The sequence below is a fragment of the Gymnodraco acuticeps genome, unplaced genomic scaffold (genome assembly GCF_902827175.1).
Source record: "Gymnodraco acuticeps unplaced genomic scaffold, fGymAcu1.1, whole genome shotgun sequence".
NCBI classification, from domain to species: Eukaryota; Metazoa; Chordata; class Actinopteri; order Perciformes; family Bathydraconidae; genus Gymnodraco; species Gymnodraco acuticeps.
Genome location: NW_022990966.1, coordinates 3,329,309 through 3,345,187, shown reverse-complemented (window position 1 = coordinate 3,345,187; position 15,879 = coordinate 3,329,309). Strand labels below are relative to the sequence as shown.

Below are 15,879 nucleotides of genomic sequence, written 5' to 3'. Positions count from 1 at the left end.
AAACACTGGAGGACATTTTTCACAATTTTATGACATTTAATCGACCAAACTAAGACATAAACAAAATAATAAATCAAGAAAATAATTGAAAACTTAAATAATTGTTAGTTGCAGACCTAATTTAAACAGTGTATTAGTAACATGATATCAAATGTTCTTTTTGGTAGATGTCATGGTTGTCGTAAAAAACGGTATTTTCCAAACATGTCTACCTTTAGGTTAAAGGATGTTTACACATTTGGCCAAACCAATCGCTAAATAAGGCAGGATTAGGGGGAAGTTTGCGTACAAATTCCCTGTGAGGCCTCAATCAAGGCAAAACTGCAGAAACCCACATGCAGTCAGTCATGATGAATGACTGACACCTCGTTGTGTATGCATGGTGGGGGTGCAGAGGGATGGTTTAGTAGAAATTAGAGTAATATTTGTTTCATGAGGTGTTTTTCTGCAAATTGGATGTGATATTTACATATCTGACCCCCCTAGAAACCCTCAAAAGAAAAGGCATGAAGAATAAAGACTCAGACAAGGCAGTTTCTGGTATTCTAACTGTATTATTGAATACAATCTATAAAATATTTCACAAAAAATACAATACATTATTAATGATCATTTCATTACTTAGCATCCTTCGGTTATATTTATATCATAATCAGCATGGACAACATACAGCTTGTGCTTTACTGACACCCATACATTTATAAATAACACTGCAGCTTTCTGCTTTCTGTACTCGGTCCTGTCAGATAGAACAAATACAAACAAAGAAAGAAAACAGAGAAGTGGTTTCATTTCAGACGCTGAAATCCAACACTGCATTTCTGTGCATGAGGAGCAAAAACAAGTTGTTGTTGGAGCAGCAGCAGTAGGCTCCTTGTACATCTCCTGTGATTGGTCGGTGGTCTGAGTCTCTAAACCCCTCCTACTGAACAAGTGACGCAAGTAGCTTCCCCCCACCCCTCCTCCCACCTCCATGTCCTCCTCTTATTTTTCCCTCATGGCCCTCGCTACCACCTCCTCCCTCAGCTAGTTTCCTGTCATCCTGTCAGGATACATTAAGCTCATATGCCACTAGTGTTCATCGAGCACAGAAAAAAAAGGCAAATAAAGGAGAACAAACAAAAGGTGCTTTAAAGAACACCTCGCTTCAGTTTTGAGGTTTTTACAAATGAAGCTCGAGCTCAGCCAACCACTTAAATCTATTCATCAAAATTAAATTCAGTAGTAAGGCACATTTTAAAATGAGAAGGAGATGAGGATGGATTGCTTTGGTCTGACAGGAAAGCATTGGATTGCAATGAATTGGATATTCAGCCGAGTTAAAACCGTGAAAAATAGCAAATATTTCAGTGACAAACAGGAGTGTCCAGGTAGACGAAGAGACATCAGGAGGTAGAACAGGAAACCACACATAGAAAATCATAGACAGGGGATTAGAGTTTCAGGTAGAAACACATATATATGTTTTTGTACATTGCAATAGAAGTCATACCATCATGGCCATAAAATACATACTGTAGGCTTCTGTTGTCGTTTACAATTCTGAGACATGGCAAAGTAGTCCTGATTGTTGACTTGAGGCGATGGGCTCCTCAGTCAGCACCAGACTGGGTTAACATAACAATTTGAAATACATGTTTTAAGCTGCTTTCATGACATGTTGCATTTACCGTAAAGCTGCCGACAAGGATAAACTGTTCACGTCAACCGCGAGTAATTCACGTACAGGCTTCTAATAGTTTGTCATAAAGAATCTGAATTATAACTTACACTCACACCCGAACAAGAAATTAAACATAGAAAAACGATCTTCTGCAGATTGCGGTGGATTTTTCATTCATAAATAAGAATATTAGATAAAACGCGTTCCGACATTTAAACATCTTGTCATTATTTGTTCCTGCTTCTTGTGAGCGTGGCATTAATCTCTGGGGACTTGATACTTCTTTGGCTGGATATCCCCAAATTCAGTGGCCACATTATTCTTTTATATATATAGAGAGAGACTGTCCACCACTCTGACTGCTGCATGAACACAGCCACAAAGACTGTTGGTTGATGTCTGATTCAAAGAGCCTACGTAGAGCCATAGAAGTCTTTCAGTCCCAACGCTGGAAGGACACACCTCTTAAGTAATTGACGGGATTTCAATTAATAATCAACTCAGGTCTGATCTTACAGTCTGAGTGACGCACAAAACACGGAAGCTCAGGTTTCCTCTTCTGGCAAATTCACTCAGAGAGATGCTGCTTTCTACAAAAAAACTTGGAAAGACAAGTGGTATAAACAATGTGTTGTGGATATTTAACGGTCCAACTGAATCATCATTTTTACTAAATTAAGGAAAATCTACTTTAGACACTTTTACAGTTACTTTACTATGGTTGCAAAACACTATTGGTGTATCGACTTTGTCTAGACATGCCTCATGTTCTTTTACTACAGATTATTGACCCACACAACCTATCCTAAAACAGCAGAAATTAGTCTCTGTCTGTTTGAAATAACATTTACTTGTTGAATGTCAACAATATTATTTGATAGCTTAAGTTTTCCTATATTTAATTCCAATGATACTTCTAGAAAAACCTGTAGGTGCCGTCACATAACACATCAAGTGTTTAGCAACCTGAGTTATAGCAACCAAGACAATGTAAAAGAGTGTCTGTTTCCTAAACATATTTAAAATGGTTTCTCCATCTATTGTTATAAATATTCGTGTTCATGCAAATAACTTAAGCTTTTGGATGGATTTTCATAAGAGTTATTTGCATAGGAATGAACTCCAGTTGAAAAATCGCCTTTTCAACCCAAATATCAGATGCTGCCTTAAAAATCGAAGGTCATGTCCTCAGCTGCGATCAGACTCTTTGAGTAAATGTTCAGGAGTTCATCTTGGTGATCAGGACTTTACCAGAATCTCCATGATGTGGTCCAGCTCGTTCAGGTCCATCAGACGCGACTGGAGACTCCCAGCCGATGGGAGGCTAGGAGGACGCATTTTCACGTCCTCGTCCGTCCACAGCGACACACTGATGGGCCACAGGGAGCCCGCCGACCAGGCCGAAGGCAGTTCTGAAGTCTCATACATTGATGTGTCAATGTCCTCGAAGATGTCGTCCAGGGCGAGGTCGCTGAGGTAGCCCATGGCGTTTACTGCCTCACTAAAAGTATTAATCGCTGCAGCAGGAAGTGATTTCTGCTGGTCTGGCGAGCTGTTTGCCTCTTGGGAAGGAAACTCAGGGGACAGCGGCGGAGAAAGGCTGTCCCCATCCTCCTCTGTACACCCAGGGCACGTAACTTGCATGTCCTCCCTGGGAAGGCAGGAGTCTGTGTGGTTGAGGAGCGTCTCCGAAGTCCCCGTCCCGTCGCTCTGCATGTCCTCCTGGATCTGCCGGAGCGTGTTGATGAGCAGCACGGAGCGCCGCAGGCTGAGCTCCATGCCGGCCTGGTAGCTCTGGAGCTTCTCCATGCAGAGGCCGAGCACGAGCTGCCGCTGCTGCAGGTGGTTCATGGCGGATTTGGACGGACCCACAAGGAACCCGTCCTCATCTCCCTGACCTTCCTTCCCATCCCTCTCCTTCTCTGCAGCAGCAGGGCGGGCCTCGGCCTCCAGCTCCTCCAGGCAGCTCCACTTCCGCTTCACACCGCGACCCAACATCGACCTACATTGGTACACATATATATAGATTAACATTCAAGGTTGATGTAAATCACATTACGCCAATATGCATTGATTGACTTTATGTTCATATTTTTGCAGTATTGCAGCTAATGTTAATATATTTACATTTTGTATTCTACAATGGCACCGGTATTAAGTGTATTTCTGCCAAATTGAAATTCTGTCATATTAGAAAAATCGTCTACATTAAGTGTTATCAACTTTGTAAGACAGAGACGCGACCCAAGTAGAAGAGAGAGAGTGAAAACACTGCCTTTACTCATAACATTTGTCTGAATCAAACAAAATTACAAAAAACTAAAAGGCTGATTTATTCTTTATATTATCGATCATTCATTCAATTTAAAATCATGGACTAATATCTAAATAAAACAAGAGCATTTAATTATTGAAAAAATGTAAATTGTTATACATTTTCTGTAGATCAAATAATTGATTATTAAGCTAAGCTTTAAGACACACAAGCACCTGTAATTTTATAAAGTCATAAAGACTTGCTGTCTACTAAACTCTTAACTTTTGAACAGGAAACTTAGCTAGTAGCATCTTAAACCAGGTGCTTGTTTCTTGGGATCACTGAGACACATTGAGGATCCCATGAGGCTGCACTGCCATGTAATAAACCTTGCATCCAGTTTATGTAATAGCACCATGGCTAGTTAGTTTCTCATTCATTTTCAATCAATCAGCCACATTAAACTACATTAATATAATTAATAATTAATTTCAATCAACTACAGACACATTATTCTCAATCTGTACAAGTTTTACAAGGTGAACCTGCTTTTTACATTTACATTTCAAAGTGAACATTAAAACTGGTGTATGACTCACTGTGAGACTGAGAGACTTTACTCATCGTTACAGAGACACATTTGTCTATTAGTTTGATCATATTCTCAGATGTTTTCTCAAATAACAGATGGGAACACATAAAGCCCCATTTGATGAGAGTTTAACCCCCAAGTGAGGAGATTAAAAGCAGCCTGGTCTTATTTAACAGAGATGTACAACCAAATCAACTCAAATGTATGATTAAACAACCTATTCCAACCATTTCTTCTCTTTATAATAGTAAAATATAAAAACAATGTCACTCCATCATACTTATTCTTCCCCAGGATCCCTGAGTAAACCCCCAACCCCCTTTAACGGACTTCAGAAGGGAAAAACTAGCTCCATTCAAACCAAGTTTTAGGACTAAACATGAGGATTTGTTTTTAATAAACCATCAGAAAGAGGTTAAAACTAACCTTACGTGCCCTCGGTAAGTGTCATAAGGGATTTGAATCCGTCGTGTCTTCGGCTTGGTAGGTTTTCGTCGCCGCGTTCTTCTGCTCTCGAGCCCCAGGAAGATGAGGAATGCTCCGTAGAGCAGCAGCTGGGGGAGGAAGAGCAGGAGGCGGGGTTTCGGAGATCACAGGGTGGCGCTGATTGGACAGATCCCCTGCCGATCAAACCTCCGCCTCCGTCACTCACGGGGCAGCGAATGTGAAGCGGCTGGTTACTGATGCTGCGTTCAGGGACAGCCCATAACAATCAGTGAGAAGATTGTAGGACAACGTGAGCGTTGAAATTGGTTATGTCTTGACTTATGTGATCGGTGTCAGTGTTAAATCCTGATTTTTATATAAAATACACATAAAAAAAACACTAAAACTCAAAAATATATAATTTATATCTGTACGACTCCAACAAATATTTTGGTTGACAAAGGTCAGGTGGGATAACTATTGATATTTATTTACCCTACTAATTCCACAGTGTAAAATGTGTCTTTACTTAAGTATAAGTCACATATTATCTGATGATTGTACTTAAAGTGTCAAAAGCTAAGCTTATGAATAACCTTGAATGTTAGCCTGACCTGATACATACTGATAATGGGTGGAATAATTGTAAAGAACATTTCAATGTCATACGATTTTAATAACTTTTTGGAGTGAAGAACCAAATATGTTTTATTGCATCACAGATAAGAAACACATCATCTGTGAACATCCTTTCAAGCTTTCAAATCACTAGAAAGGATATTCCCGAGTATCGTGAATAGAAATACACACAACGATCAATTCGTTTTTTTATTAGGATCCTCAATAAAATATAAAAACGTGTAGGGCTACATATCAGCGTTGGAAATATCTAGAAAGCCTAGAAAGTGGCAGTGTGCACCTGAACGCAGCATTTTAAAGGGACCAGTGAGTCAGAAGGGGGGGGGGGTCTACAGGAAAGATGGGGGAGGGCAAACACCAAATAAGGAGACTCTTCATTCACGATGTTCAGCCACTTCCTCCTGAAGCCCTCGCAGCATTTCTACTTCTTCTTTCCTCTTCTTCTTCTTCTTCTTCTGAACAGAAAGTAAATATCCAACATTAATACATTATTATATTAAGTATTTCCTGACCTTATGTTGTGGTGATTTGGAGACATATGCAGTTAATTAAAATCCATCAAAAACACATAATGAATTCTAATGTGCCTTTGAGCTCTTTAAATTGGTGTCAAACACATTAAAAACGACAACGTCTAGTGAGTAAGTCATGACCATTAAGCATGTTAGGGTTAGTTAATTAGCGGTTTGTCCCTAAAAACATGAACAAATAATTGTAAGTTGCGTTAAGGTAGCTAATTTAAAGTAGTTTAAAAAGGTGGTATATATTGTGTTATTACGTCCAATTAAAATGTTTTCCTTTGTGAAAAATGTTGTATTTACATATTACAAGTTAATAATAAGCCCTTGAAGGCTAAAACAAGCACTTATTAACTACTCACATGTTTTAACGGCAATGTAGTCGACTGAGAGATAACACATGTAATACAAAGTTCAGTATGTTATATTGAAGTAGAATAGCATTTCTGTAACTGCACCGATTTTCTGCATCACATTTAGTGTTCTCCGTGTTGCTGCTTTTTTAAGACACAATAGTCTCTTTCTCTCATGACTCGTTCTTTCCTCAGGCTGCTTTTTTGCCGAGTCACCGAGAGTCCATTAATCTTTAACTATGGGCAAACGAAGGCTAGGCAGCAGGCCAACGTGCACATTGAGCAAGGATTTTATGAACAGCTACTTTTGGGCAGTTTAAGACAAGGCTTTGGGCATGTTCAAGACTGTGAACAATCTCTATTCAGCAGAATAGAAGCAGCATTCATCATGAGTAAACAAAAAAACCCACTATGCACAGGTGTTGTGTAATCATTGTGCAAACAGAAGTTCTGTTGAATCAAACACTCTCTGTATATCTCATACAGAATCTCACGTCATCATGTGAGAGCACGTGTCATCATGTGAGAGCACCAGAGTTACATCGAATTCATTTTCATTTTGAAAAATCATCCATAAGAAACCTCAGCAGTTACTATAGCAGTGCACAATACACCTTCATCACTTACCTCTATCAATTCAGTCCTTTTTCAGGCAGATGTAGTGAAATAATTCCATGTTTCTCTAAGTCAAGCTTCTCAAATGATAGGACTTCCCGTGCTCAATGGGATGGTTGATGTTAACTAAATATTTGTGGCAACTGTTTTTGGTTTTTGTTTGAACAAAGCAAGGCATCTAAAGAAATACTGTTTAGCAAGGCAAGGCAAGTTTATTTATCTGGCACCTTTCAACACAAGGTAATTCAAAGTGCTTTACAAAAAGAAAAGACATTAAGAAAATGGCATTTAAAAACAGTCATTAAAAAGCAAAGATAATAAAAGAAACATTAAAAGAAAAAATACATTAATACAAGTTTACAGTGCAGTTTAAGATGTGAATAGCTCAATTAAAAGCAGCGGCAAAAAGAAAAGTCTTCAGCCTGGATTTAAAAGTAGTCAGAGTTGCAGTGGACCGTTATGAGAAGTTATTATAGCAATTGTTTGACCTTTCATGGGCTTAACAGGTCATTGTAAAATATCTGTAGATGAATCAAGTATAAAAAATAGGCACGGTAGTTGTAGCTGTATTTCTGAAGGCAAATTTCTTTACAAAGTGGTTGAAGCTTTGAAAGTTTGTCCCAATTCTCGTAATATATTTCTTGATTTTAATTATGTTGTGTAAAGACAACTCTAAATACTGATGCATGTTTTGCCTTTTCATGGTTGCAGTGGCATTTTGTTCAGAAAAATATCGTACAATTTCCAGCCTTGCAACTTTCCATTTACTCTTAAGGACTGCTAGGAATCCCCATTCTTTATTAAAAAAATGACCAGTTATCTAACTACGTCTACTTTATGTAACAGTAAGGGAACAGTTACCTTTTTTTCTGTATCCTGATTACATAACCCTTTACATACAATCTGTTACCCCCCCCCCCCCTGCAGTGTCTTGACGAGCCTTATCTTTCATCTTTCATAAGGCCAATAGGTCAAACAAACAAGCCTTTTTTAAAGCAGTAAGAAAACAAGATAAAATATGCTTAATACTAAAATGATTGATCCAGTTCACACATTTAATAGTTGCACCTTTTATTATAAAAAATATTTACAAAGATGCTACAATGTTTTTCCTTAATATAAAAAAATGCATACATTTTACAACGGTAATTAGTCTTTGAAGTTCTAGCTCCCATTCAGACCAGAGTGACATCCTTCAGGAGTGTTGTGGTAAGGTAATAAGCGTGTCGTAATACTGTATTTTTGTCAATACATTTAGTTTGCCTGAGTTAAATCTCTTCATCACGATGATAATGAACAATTTTTTGAAAAATGCATTTGATTTTTCCACATCTTTAGGAGAAAAGGCAACTGTTTGCATAAAAGAATTAAAGGACATTGAGTCGTATACAATCATTTTGAAACACGTATGACAGAGCTGCATAGTGATCTGAATAGTAACCCGGTTATTATTATTACTGCTAATAATAATAAAAAAATGTGAGTAATAAATAGGTACTGCATTCAAAACGGAGGGAAAATTTGGATAAATATAATTTCATCGGGCCTCGTGGTTGAATTGATACGTCAATATGGCATGTCGGTACCTAGATATAATAAATACAATAAATAAAACAATAAATTAGGTTGGGTTGACAAACAGAACTCTTCATTTGTTGTTCTAACAAATTAGAGAAAGAAATATGGCTTCTTGATGCAGTTATCACCCCGGGGTTTTCTCCAAAAATGCTTCCGGAAAAAAAGCTGTTGTTATTATTGTTATTAGATCTGTATGTAAAACAGGGCAGGAAAATGACTTACGTTTTACCACTGGCTACTGTTAACTTAACAGAAACAGTCAAATGTTATCCAGCATTTGGTTGGTGTCCGGCAGTTATTTCCCTGCCGTGCGTAAAGCTTTTGAGAAAATGAAAGAACAGCGCCTTGAAAAAGTGTTTCGATGCCAGTCCTGAAACCTGTTACAGTCGACTTGTTTTTACCAAACCATGGGAAGACACTGTCTCGAGTCTGGCTACATTAAAATCTTAAAAACCGCTTGGGAGGGAAAAATAATAATTAATATCAAATGATACTTGCAAAATCCCCCAGCTGTATAATGCAAAAAATATATTTCTATATACACATACGTACATATACATATATTCCATTCATAATTGCTCAAATCTTTAGGAAAATATGCATTGATTCATAGATTTGGATTTACAATTTGTTCTGTTTCTGATGCATGTAGTGTGATGAGTTGTTCCTCAGTCCATGATACAATAAATAGAAAATGGACAGAATGGCAGAGAATACGACCAGAAGGAGCTAGTACGACAGAATGTATGACAGACGTAAACATGGAAAGTACGTAAATAAGAATGCATCATGGTATAGGTAATTATCTTCGCCCTCTCTCACACGTATTGTCAAGTTTTGGATTTCATCAACAAAGTAGGAAACTAACCGCTTCACCCACAGACCAACGTGGCTTGTGAATCCCAAAATTCATTCATTTCTGATCTCTACTTTAACTGCCAATTACAATTTCTGAATAAAAGAGGAGGGTCCCAACAGCAGCTGCCGACTTGCCTAAGTGGACGTTAGAAGACTAAATACACCTCTAACAGCCGATCCCAAAATCTACTTGGCTTGCTGTTAATTCCCTACCTTGTCCCCAAAACCTCTAACAATCTCCATGTGTAACAATACCACATACAGAACATGCACATGTGTACTGTGCATAGTCTGGAAAGAGTCTGAGGCCTCTGACAGGCCAGAGGAATGTTTTTAGTTTCAGGATCCCACAATGATCTCCATGATGTGGTCCAGTTCGTTCAGGTCTGACCTGCAGCTCGAGCTGGAGCTGAGGGCTGTGGGCCCGTGAGAGGAAAGGCTCTCCAGCAGATCGTAAGGCCCCATCTTAGGAGCACTCTGCATGCCTGTCAGCACCGTGTCGAGATCGTAGTAGGACGGGTCCACATCTGAAAACAGTTCCTCGAGGGCAGGGTCAGGGGGCGGCGCTGGGTGTTTGATCTCAAAAGTCCCAAAAACCTGCTCCCCTGTCCTGGTATCTGGGCTCAGGTGGTCCCGGTCCCCCTCTTCACTCTCAGACGCACACTCCTCGCTGTCCTCCTCTTCATCCTCCTCGCACTCACCATCTTCTTCTTCCTCCTCCCAGCAGGGTCCCATGCCAAAGGGACCTGCGAGGTACGAGGCCGAGGACAGCTGGGGGGAGACGGGCGACAAAGTGGACATGGTGACCTCTGTCTCCACGTCTCCCTCCATCACCACCTCCTCAGCGTGGTAGCCTTCCTCCAGGCCGGCCCCTGAGCAGGGCTTCGGGCTTTGCCCCGCCGGGTCCGTCTGCCGGCACAGCACCTCTGTGGCCACCAGGCGGTCTGCGGGACACTGGGCGGCTGCCAGCGCCTGGGTCATTATCTGCCAGGTGCCGTCCTGGGTCATCTCCTCCTGGATCTGCCGCACTGTGTTGGCTATGAGCACCGAGCGGCACAGGTTGGGCTCGACCAGCATGTGGCAGAGCTGCAGCTTGATCAGCGACATGTCAAGCAGCGACTGCCGCTGTAGGCTGTATGCAGACGTCAGCGTCCGGGCCGCCGCAGATGGAGTCACCGGGGCCTGGTCCTCCTCGGAGACCGGTTCCTCTCCGGGGTCTGAGAACTTGCGCTTGGTGCCCTTCGGGAACATGTTGTCTCTCTGTGGTGATGGCGGGGAGAAAGAAAAAAAGTCAGACATTTTACACTTATCTTAGAATCAGTAAATGTATCACACTTACAACACACAAAATGCCTACTGTTCACTAGCTAAGATTGTTGTGAAAAAAGTAAGTGCCATGTAATTAATTATGTAAATGTGTGATGTAATAAGGCTATGTGGTGTTTTATCTGTGTATGGTCATGAGGGAGCTACAAGCTGCTCAACAGCAGCTGTGACGTTATAAATAAACTACAGGTTTAAACCCTCAATGGACTACAGTAAACAGTAAATGTTTGTTGTAGTTTTTTTCTTAAAGTTTGCTATACCTTTCCTGTTGAGAGGCACAGGCAATAGAAATGCAGCTCGGTCCCGGCTGCAACGCTTCAAGTACTTTTGTACGAGTGACAAGCAGCTTTTGTTCAGCACCATTTCTGCCCATTTTAGGCCAGTCTGAGGCAAGACTCCTGCTGGGCGGAACAACCACACTTTTAACAGACCACTGAGCCACCGAAAATAGCATGGTTACCAACTAAATGCAAACGCTGCATCAAAGTAAGCACAGACTACAGACCTTTGTCAGAAAACAAACACAGCACTCAAGTTACATGATCAGTGCACTTATATTCTTTCCCACTGCCACCTGTGAGCAAGAAAATATCCTAATCAATAGGTGCTTTTAAGGGGGTAAAAGTGATAAGAATATGACAAAAAATAGCATTGACAATATCACAATACAATACACCACCATGAACCACTAGTATTTACAAGGGATAACAGGTTTCCGGGTCTACACACGCCAAGATTCAAAAACTAGTAGAACAAGATTTTCACTTTCTCTTCACTGAAGGAGGGGAAGAAGAGTAGAGTCAACTTCCTTATTACACACCGTTTGGCACACAGTTGTCTTACAGGAATAAAATAACACTCCTGCCAACATTGAAGGCCCTCTGACTCCCCAAAAATAATCGTAAGAAGGAGACTGAGGTCTGAACAGTTGCCTGGGGCATTTAATTTTCCAGACAGAAAAATAATGTGCAGTGTCCAGCTGTGTCTCCCGTGTAAAAAAATCTGCCAGTGTTGGCAGGGCATTTTGGGTGAATGATCCACCTAATTTAAACTTTGTGATACATTTCTTTAAAAATAATCACAAAAAAGTAAAACCAGGGGTACAATGACAATGGTATTGATACATGCTTGACTGTAACAGCATAGCAATAGGGTTTACAGAGTAAAAAGCAAACAGCAAAGAGTTGTTAGCAATTTTACAAAAGAAGCCCCACATTTCTGCTGGAAACCAAAATCAAGCTAATGGAAAACACTGCTGTTATTGTCACAATTCATCTCCAACAAAGCTGAATTTGTTTTCCTTTAAATGTTCATCTTAAAATACCAGGCAAAACCAGGACCCTATAATCAGTGCAAATTACATACCATCACCAAATTAACACACTGTAAGACTGCAGGAGTGTTGTGCAAGATTTTGAAGCCAAAAACTAGAAAGACAAAAACACAATTGTAACATTTGACATTTAATCAACATATAGTCAAACAAATTTCTTATTTGGGGTTGATTGTAAACTCTCCGCTCCTTCTCTCCAGCCTTTAATGTGGGAATAACTTTGCTTCTTTACACACATGACAACCTGACATGAAATGAGAAAGAAAGATTAAGTTACAGCTACTGTCTTCCCCTGATTGATCACATGAATGATATAACCCTTACCAAAAAAAAGAAGTAGATCTAATATACACTGAATTGTTTGGGAGCCTTCACTTTCTTTGAGTCCTCGCACAGGGGACATTTCCTGACATTGGACAGAATAGGAAAAAAGTCATTTATGAAAGTGCCCGTAGATCTAAAATACAAAAAGGGTAGGAAAAGAATTATGGAGAAATGTTTGCTTCTTGTGTAGTGCATTTGTGGCTGGTCCCTGTTAAACAAGACACACTATAGAGCAATATCTCTCGGAAGAAAAAACAACAACAACAACAAGTAAAAGTTCAATTGGATAAAACCAGGAAGACCTACAACCTGAGAGAAAGCACACTGCAAATTGAAGAAACAACAGTTTGGGACATGTTTGGGACATGACATTTACAGGTATATAGAAAAAGGGTGGTTTTGAACACCATATGGTTCAGCATTTTTGGGTCAAATTTCAAGATAATATGTGTTTTATAAATCAGAGTTTAAATGACTTGGGTCTATAACTTGATCATTCTTATGTCGCACCTGTAGCAGACAAACTCACATCATACAACTGATGCAAAAACATAACACCTACAGAATGTAAATGAACCAAAAATGATATCTTGATTACCCTAAAATATCAGACATATACACTACAACTATCAGTATCTATTATATTTTCAATATATTCAGAGATTTTCTGACAAATTTGACATGAAAAACCACTATAATACAATAATACAAAATGCAATAACTTTACACCAAAGACACCCTAAAAGAATCATGTTCTTATAGGCACCTATCATTTCAAATGCTGCAAGTATAACCCAAACATATATTGATTATTAGGACATAATTTGTCTGCCAGAGATGCTTATTGCAGCGGTCAAGATCCATACCACTTCCTGCACAACCAATAGTTTAAACTTACACATTCCTGTCATGTAAATGTACTCACAGTTTCAACAAGATAAAACAAGGAAATGCTGACACATGTGATGTTCAAATAAACTTGTCTAGCAGGAAATGAGTAATCAAATGTAAAAAAACAAAAATATTACGCAAATAATATTGTAGTCACAAAAGTTGTATTAGACAATTGTATATATGCAACACAGCACTACTATACACAGCTATATAAAGATGACTACTAAACCACTGGTGTAAAGCAACTAATTTGTATTCTGTACTTAAATACAATTGTACTTGTCTATCTTTTACTTTGTACTCCTACCCCACGACAATTCAGAGGTAAATATTGCACTTTTACTCTGCTACAAACATTTAATTTATTTAGTAACTTAGCAGATTGTAATAAATAATGTGAAATATAAACAACCCTTACATAATACTTTAGTTACACCTTGAGTAACATTCACAAGCTACCCTGCAGCATACAGGTTTAAATTAAAACTAGCTGCACCTTTACATGCAATAATAATTATAATCAAAACATAATATATATTGTTCTGAAATCTGCATAATGAGTACTTGTACGGTTGGTACTTTAAGTATATTTTAAGGCTAATACTTTTCTACTTGAGTAACGTTTTGAATGCAGGACTTTGAATTGTAACAGAGTATTCCTAAAATCTGGTAGTGCAACTTTGTACTTCTTCCACCTCTGTATTAAACTGAGCCCTTGTATTATGCTAGGAGCCAAACAGAATGCAGCCTTGCTTTACGTCAATGGCTGCTAGCATGACCCATCCCCCACTGCACACCGAAACCTCTCCACTTTCACAGCCTACCGTACTAAACGTGTAAATAAACTCACAACACGGCGGCATTGTATTTTTCACATTTCCCTGTGAATAACACTAATTAAGCGTTATGAGCTGGTGTTGTGGAGCTTGCAGAGCGGCTGAAGAGAGCGGCTCGGAGCTGCTGGCCGTGACTGCCGCATGCTTTGTCTTTTCAGCATCAGAGCTACCGAGCGACAATGAGGCCATTTTGCGCTAGTAGCTAACAGCTAGCCGGCTACTAGCTAAGCTACGGCTCTGACTTTATGAGCTAAGCTAACTGTGCTAATATGTTCAGTGAAACAGTAGAAAAATGAAAACAGTTGGTCTCAATATAACCTTCTTTATGTATTGCTTGTACGACATAAATGCTAGCGAATTCGGCTAATTAGCCTACAGCGCCCACCCACACACATCCTCCGCGGTCCTTCCTCCTTTTTCTAGCCAAAAACAAGAGTTTTTTTTACCGCGGCTGGGCTGTTTAAGTTCCCCCGGAAAAAAAACAAAAAACCACGGTCTCGCCGGGTAACAACGGCGACTAACGGCCCGGTACTCACCTCGTGTTTGTGTTATTTTATTCCCGTCTCGGTCATAGGATCGACGGCAGGGAAAGCGGAGATCAGGTTCAGATGAGATCATTCATGCCACGGCTTCAAAAACTGAACTACCTCTGTCCTGCTGCTGCTGCTGCGGAGCAAGGGAGGGAAGGAAGGGACGGGAGGGGGAGGGGAGCCGACAAAAGCCAGCCATATGCCTGGGATTCCTCTCTAATGATTTCTCCCTGCTCTTTCTACCTCTCCAGACGCTTTAATTTGACTAACAAGTGAAAGCCTGCAGTTTGCACCCGAGAACGAGAAATTAAACATCTATAAGTTGTGCTGGGTGTTAGTGAAGAATGTGCATTAATTAGATTTACATGATGTACCCATTTGTTTTATATATAAAAAACAACTATTTATTGGTTTAGGATTTATTCAGGAGATTCACAAATTATGAATACTTTCAGTGCACAGTCGTGAGTACGACTTATTTTGGACTACTCACATATATTATAAATACAAAGAGTAATCAGGCGTGGAAAGTAACTAAATAGACAAGAAATTAAACATATTATGTTAAATTGGCTGTTAGTGATGAATGTGCATTAATTGAACATGTATTTAGTCTATATAAATAAGTTACAAATAATAATAGATAAGAACAACTAACTATGTTTATATTGTAGCTATCACATTTTGAATTATTTTGAATATTATACATACAAATATTACCCAATGATGGAAAGTAACTTAGAAAACAACATACCTATTTTTGAGTAATTCCATTAATCATAAAAAAGGACAATTTATAAATACAAAGAGCACCCAAGGGTGGAAAGTAACTGAGTAGACAAGAAATTAAACATTTTAAGTTATGTTGCTTGTTAGTGATGAATGTGCATTCATTTAACATTTGCTCGTTTATTTTTTATATACAAAAGAAAAAAAAGAAAAAAACTAGTTAGTGGTGGAGGAATAATTCAGAATATTCACAGATTATGAATACATTTAGTACAAAGTCGTGGAAAGTAGTATAGTAGGTTACTGTACATGTTTTATTTTTGAGTTATTACATTTTGAATATTCACATATTATAAATACAAATATTACCAAGTGGTGGAAAGTACACAAAATACCTATTTTTGAGTA

At 39.1% G+C, this 15,879-nt stretch overlaps 2 protein-coding genes across 8 annotated transcripts; both read right to left on the bottom strand.

The window, feature by feature from the left end:
* Positions 1–534: 534 nt before the first annotated feature.
* On the bottom strand, positions 535–5,050 carry si:dkey-177p2.6 (uncharacterized protein LOC568712 homolog). 2 transcript variants are annotated; one of them, XM_034235218.1, is made up of 2 exons: positions 4,939–5,050; positions 535–3,665 (listed from the first exon to the last, which is right to left on the bottom strand). In XM_034235218.1, exon 2 carries the CDS (start codon positions 3,659–3,661, stop codon positions 2,903–2,905), a length of 759 nt encoding a protein of 252 aa, XP_034091109.1. In that variant the 5' UTR covers positions 3,662–3,665; positions 4,939–5,050; the 3' UTR covers positions 535–2,902. The 2 variants fall into 2 exon arrangements, with proteins under 2 accessions (XP_034091109.1, XP_034091108.1); XM_034235217.1 differs by having other exon boundaries at positions 4,944–5,031.
* Positions 5,051–8,117: 3,067 nt separating this feature from the next.
* cdca4 (cell division cycle associated 4) lies at positions 8,118–14,890 on the bottom strand. 6 transcript variants are annotated; one of them, XM_034235382.1, is made up of 3 exons: positions 14,749–14,890; positions 11,086–11,223; positions 8,118–10,759 (listed from the first exon to the last, which is right to left on the bottom strand). In XM_034235382.1, exon 3 carries the CDS (start codon positions 10,748–10,750, stop codon positions 9,839–9,841), a length of 912 nt encoding a protein of 303 aa, XP_034091273.1. In that variant the 5' UTR covers positions 10,751–10,759; positions 11,086–11,223; positions 14,749–14,890; the 3' UTR covers positions 8,118–9,838. The 6 variants fall into 6 exon arrangements, with proteins under 6 accessions (XP_034091273.1, XP_034091269.1, XP_034091271.1 ...); XM_034235378.1 differs by having other exon boundaries at positions 11,086–12,564; positions 14,749–14,866; XM_034235380.1 differs by having other exon boundaries at positions 11,086–12,252; positions 14,749–14,833.
* Positions 14,891–15,879: the final 989 nt, after the last annotated feature.

Bases quoted from the DNA above. Each gene is read 5' to 3' on its own strand.
- si:dkey-177p2.6 (XM_034235217.1), bottom strand. From the start codon at position 4,963: ATGACACTTACCGAGGGCAC. The intron at 3,666-4,943 runs GTAAGGTTAGTT...GTACCAATGTAG, and splicing joins ATGACACTTACCGAGGGCAC to GTCGATGTTGGGTCGCGGTG.
- cdca4 (XM_034235382.1), bottom strand. From the start codon at position 10,750: ATGTTCCCGAAGGGCACCAAGCGCAAGTTCTCAGACCCCGGAGAGGAA.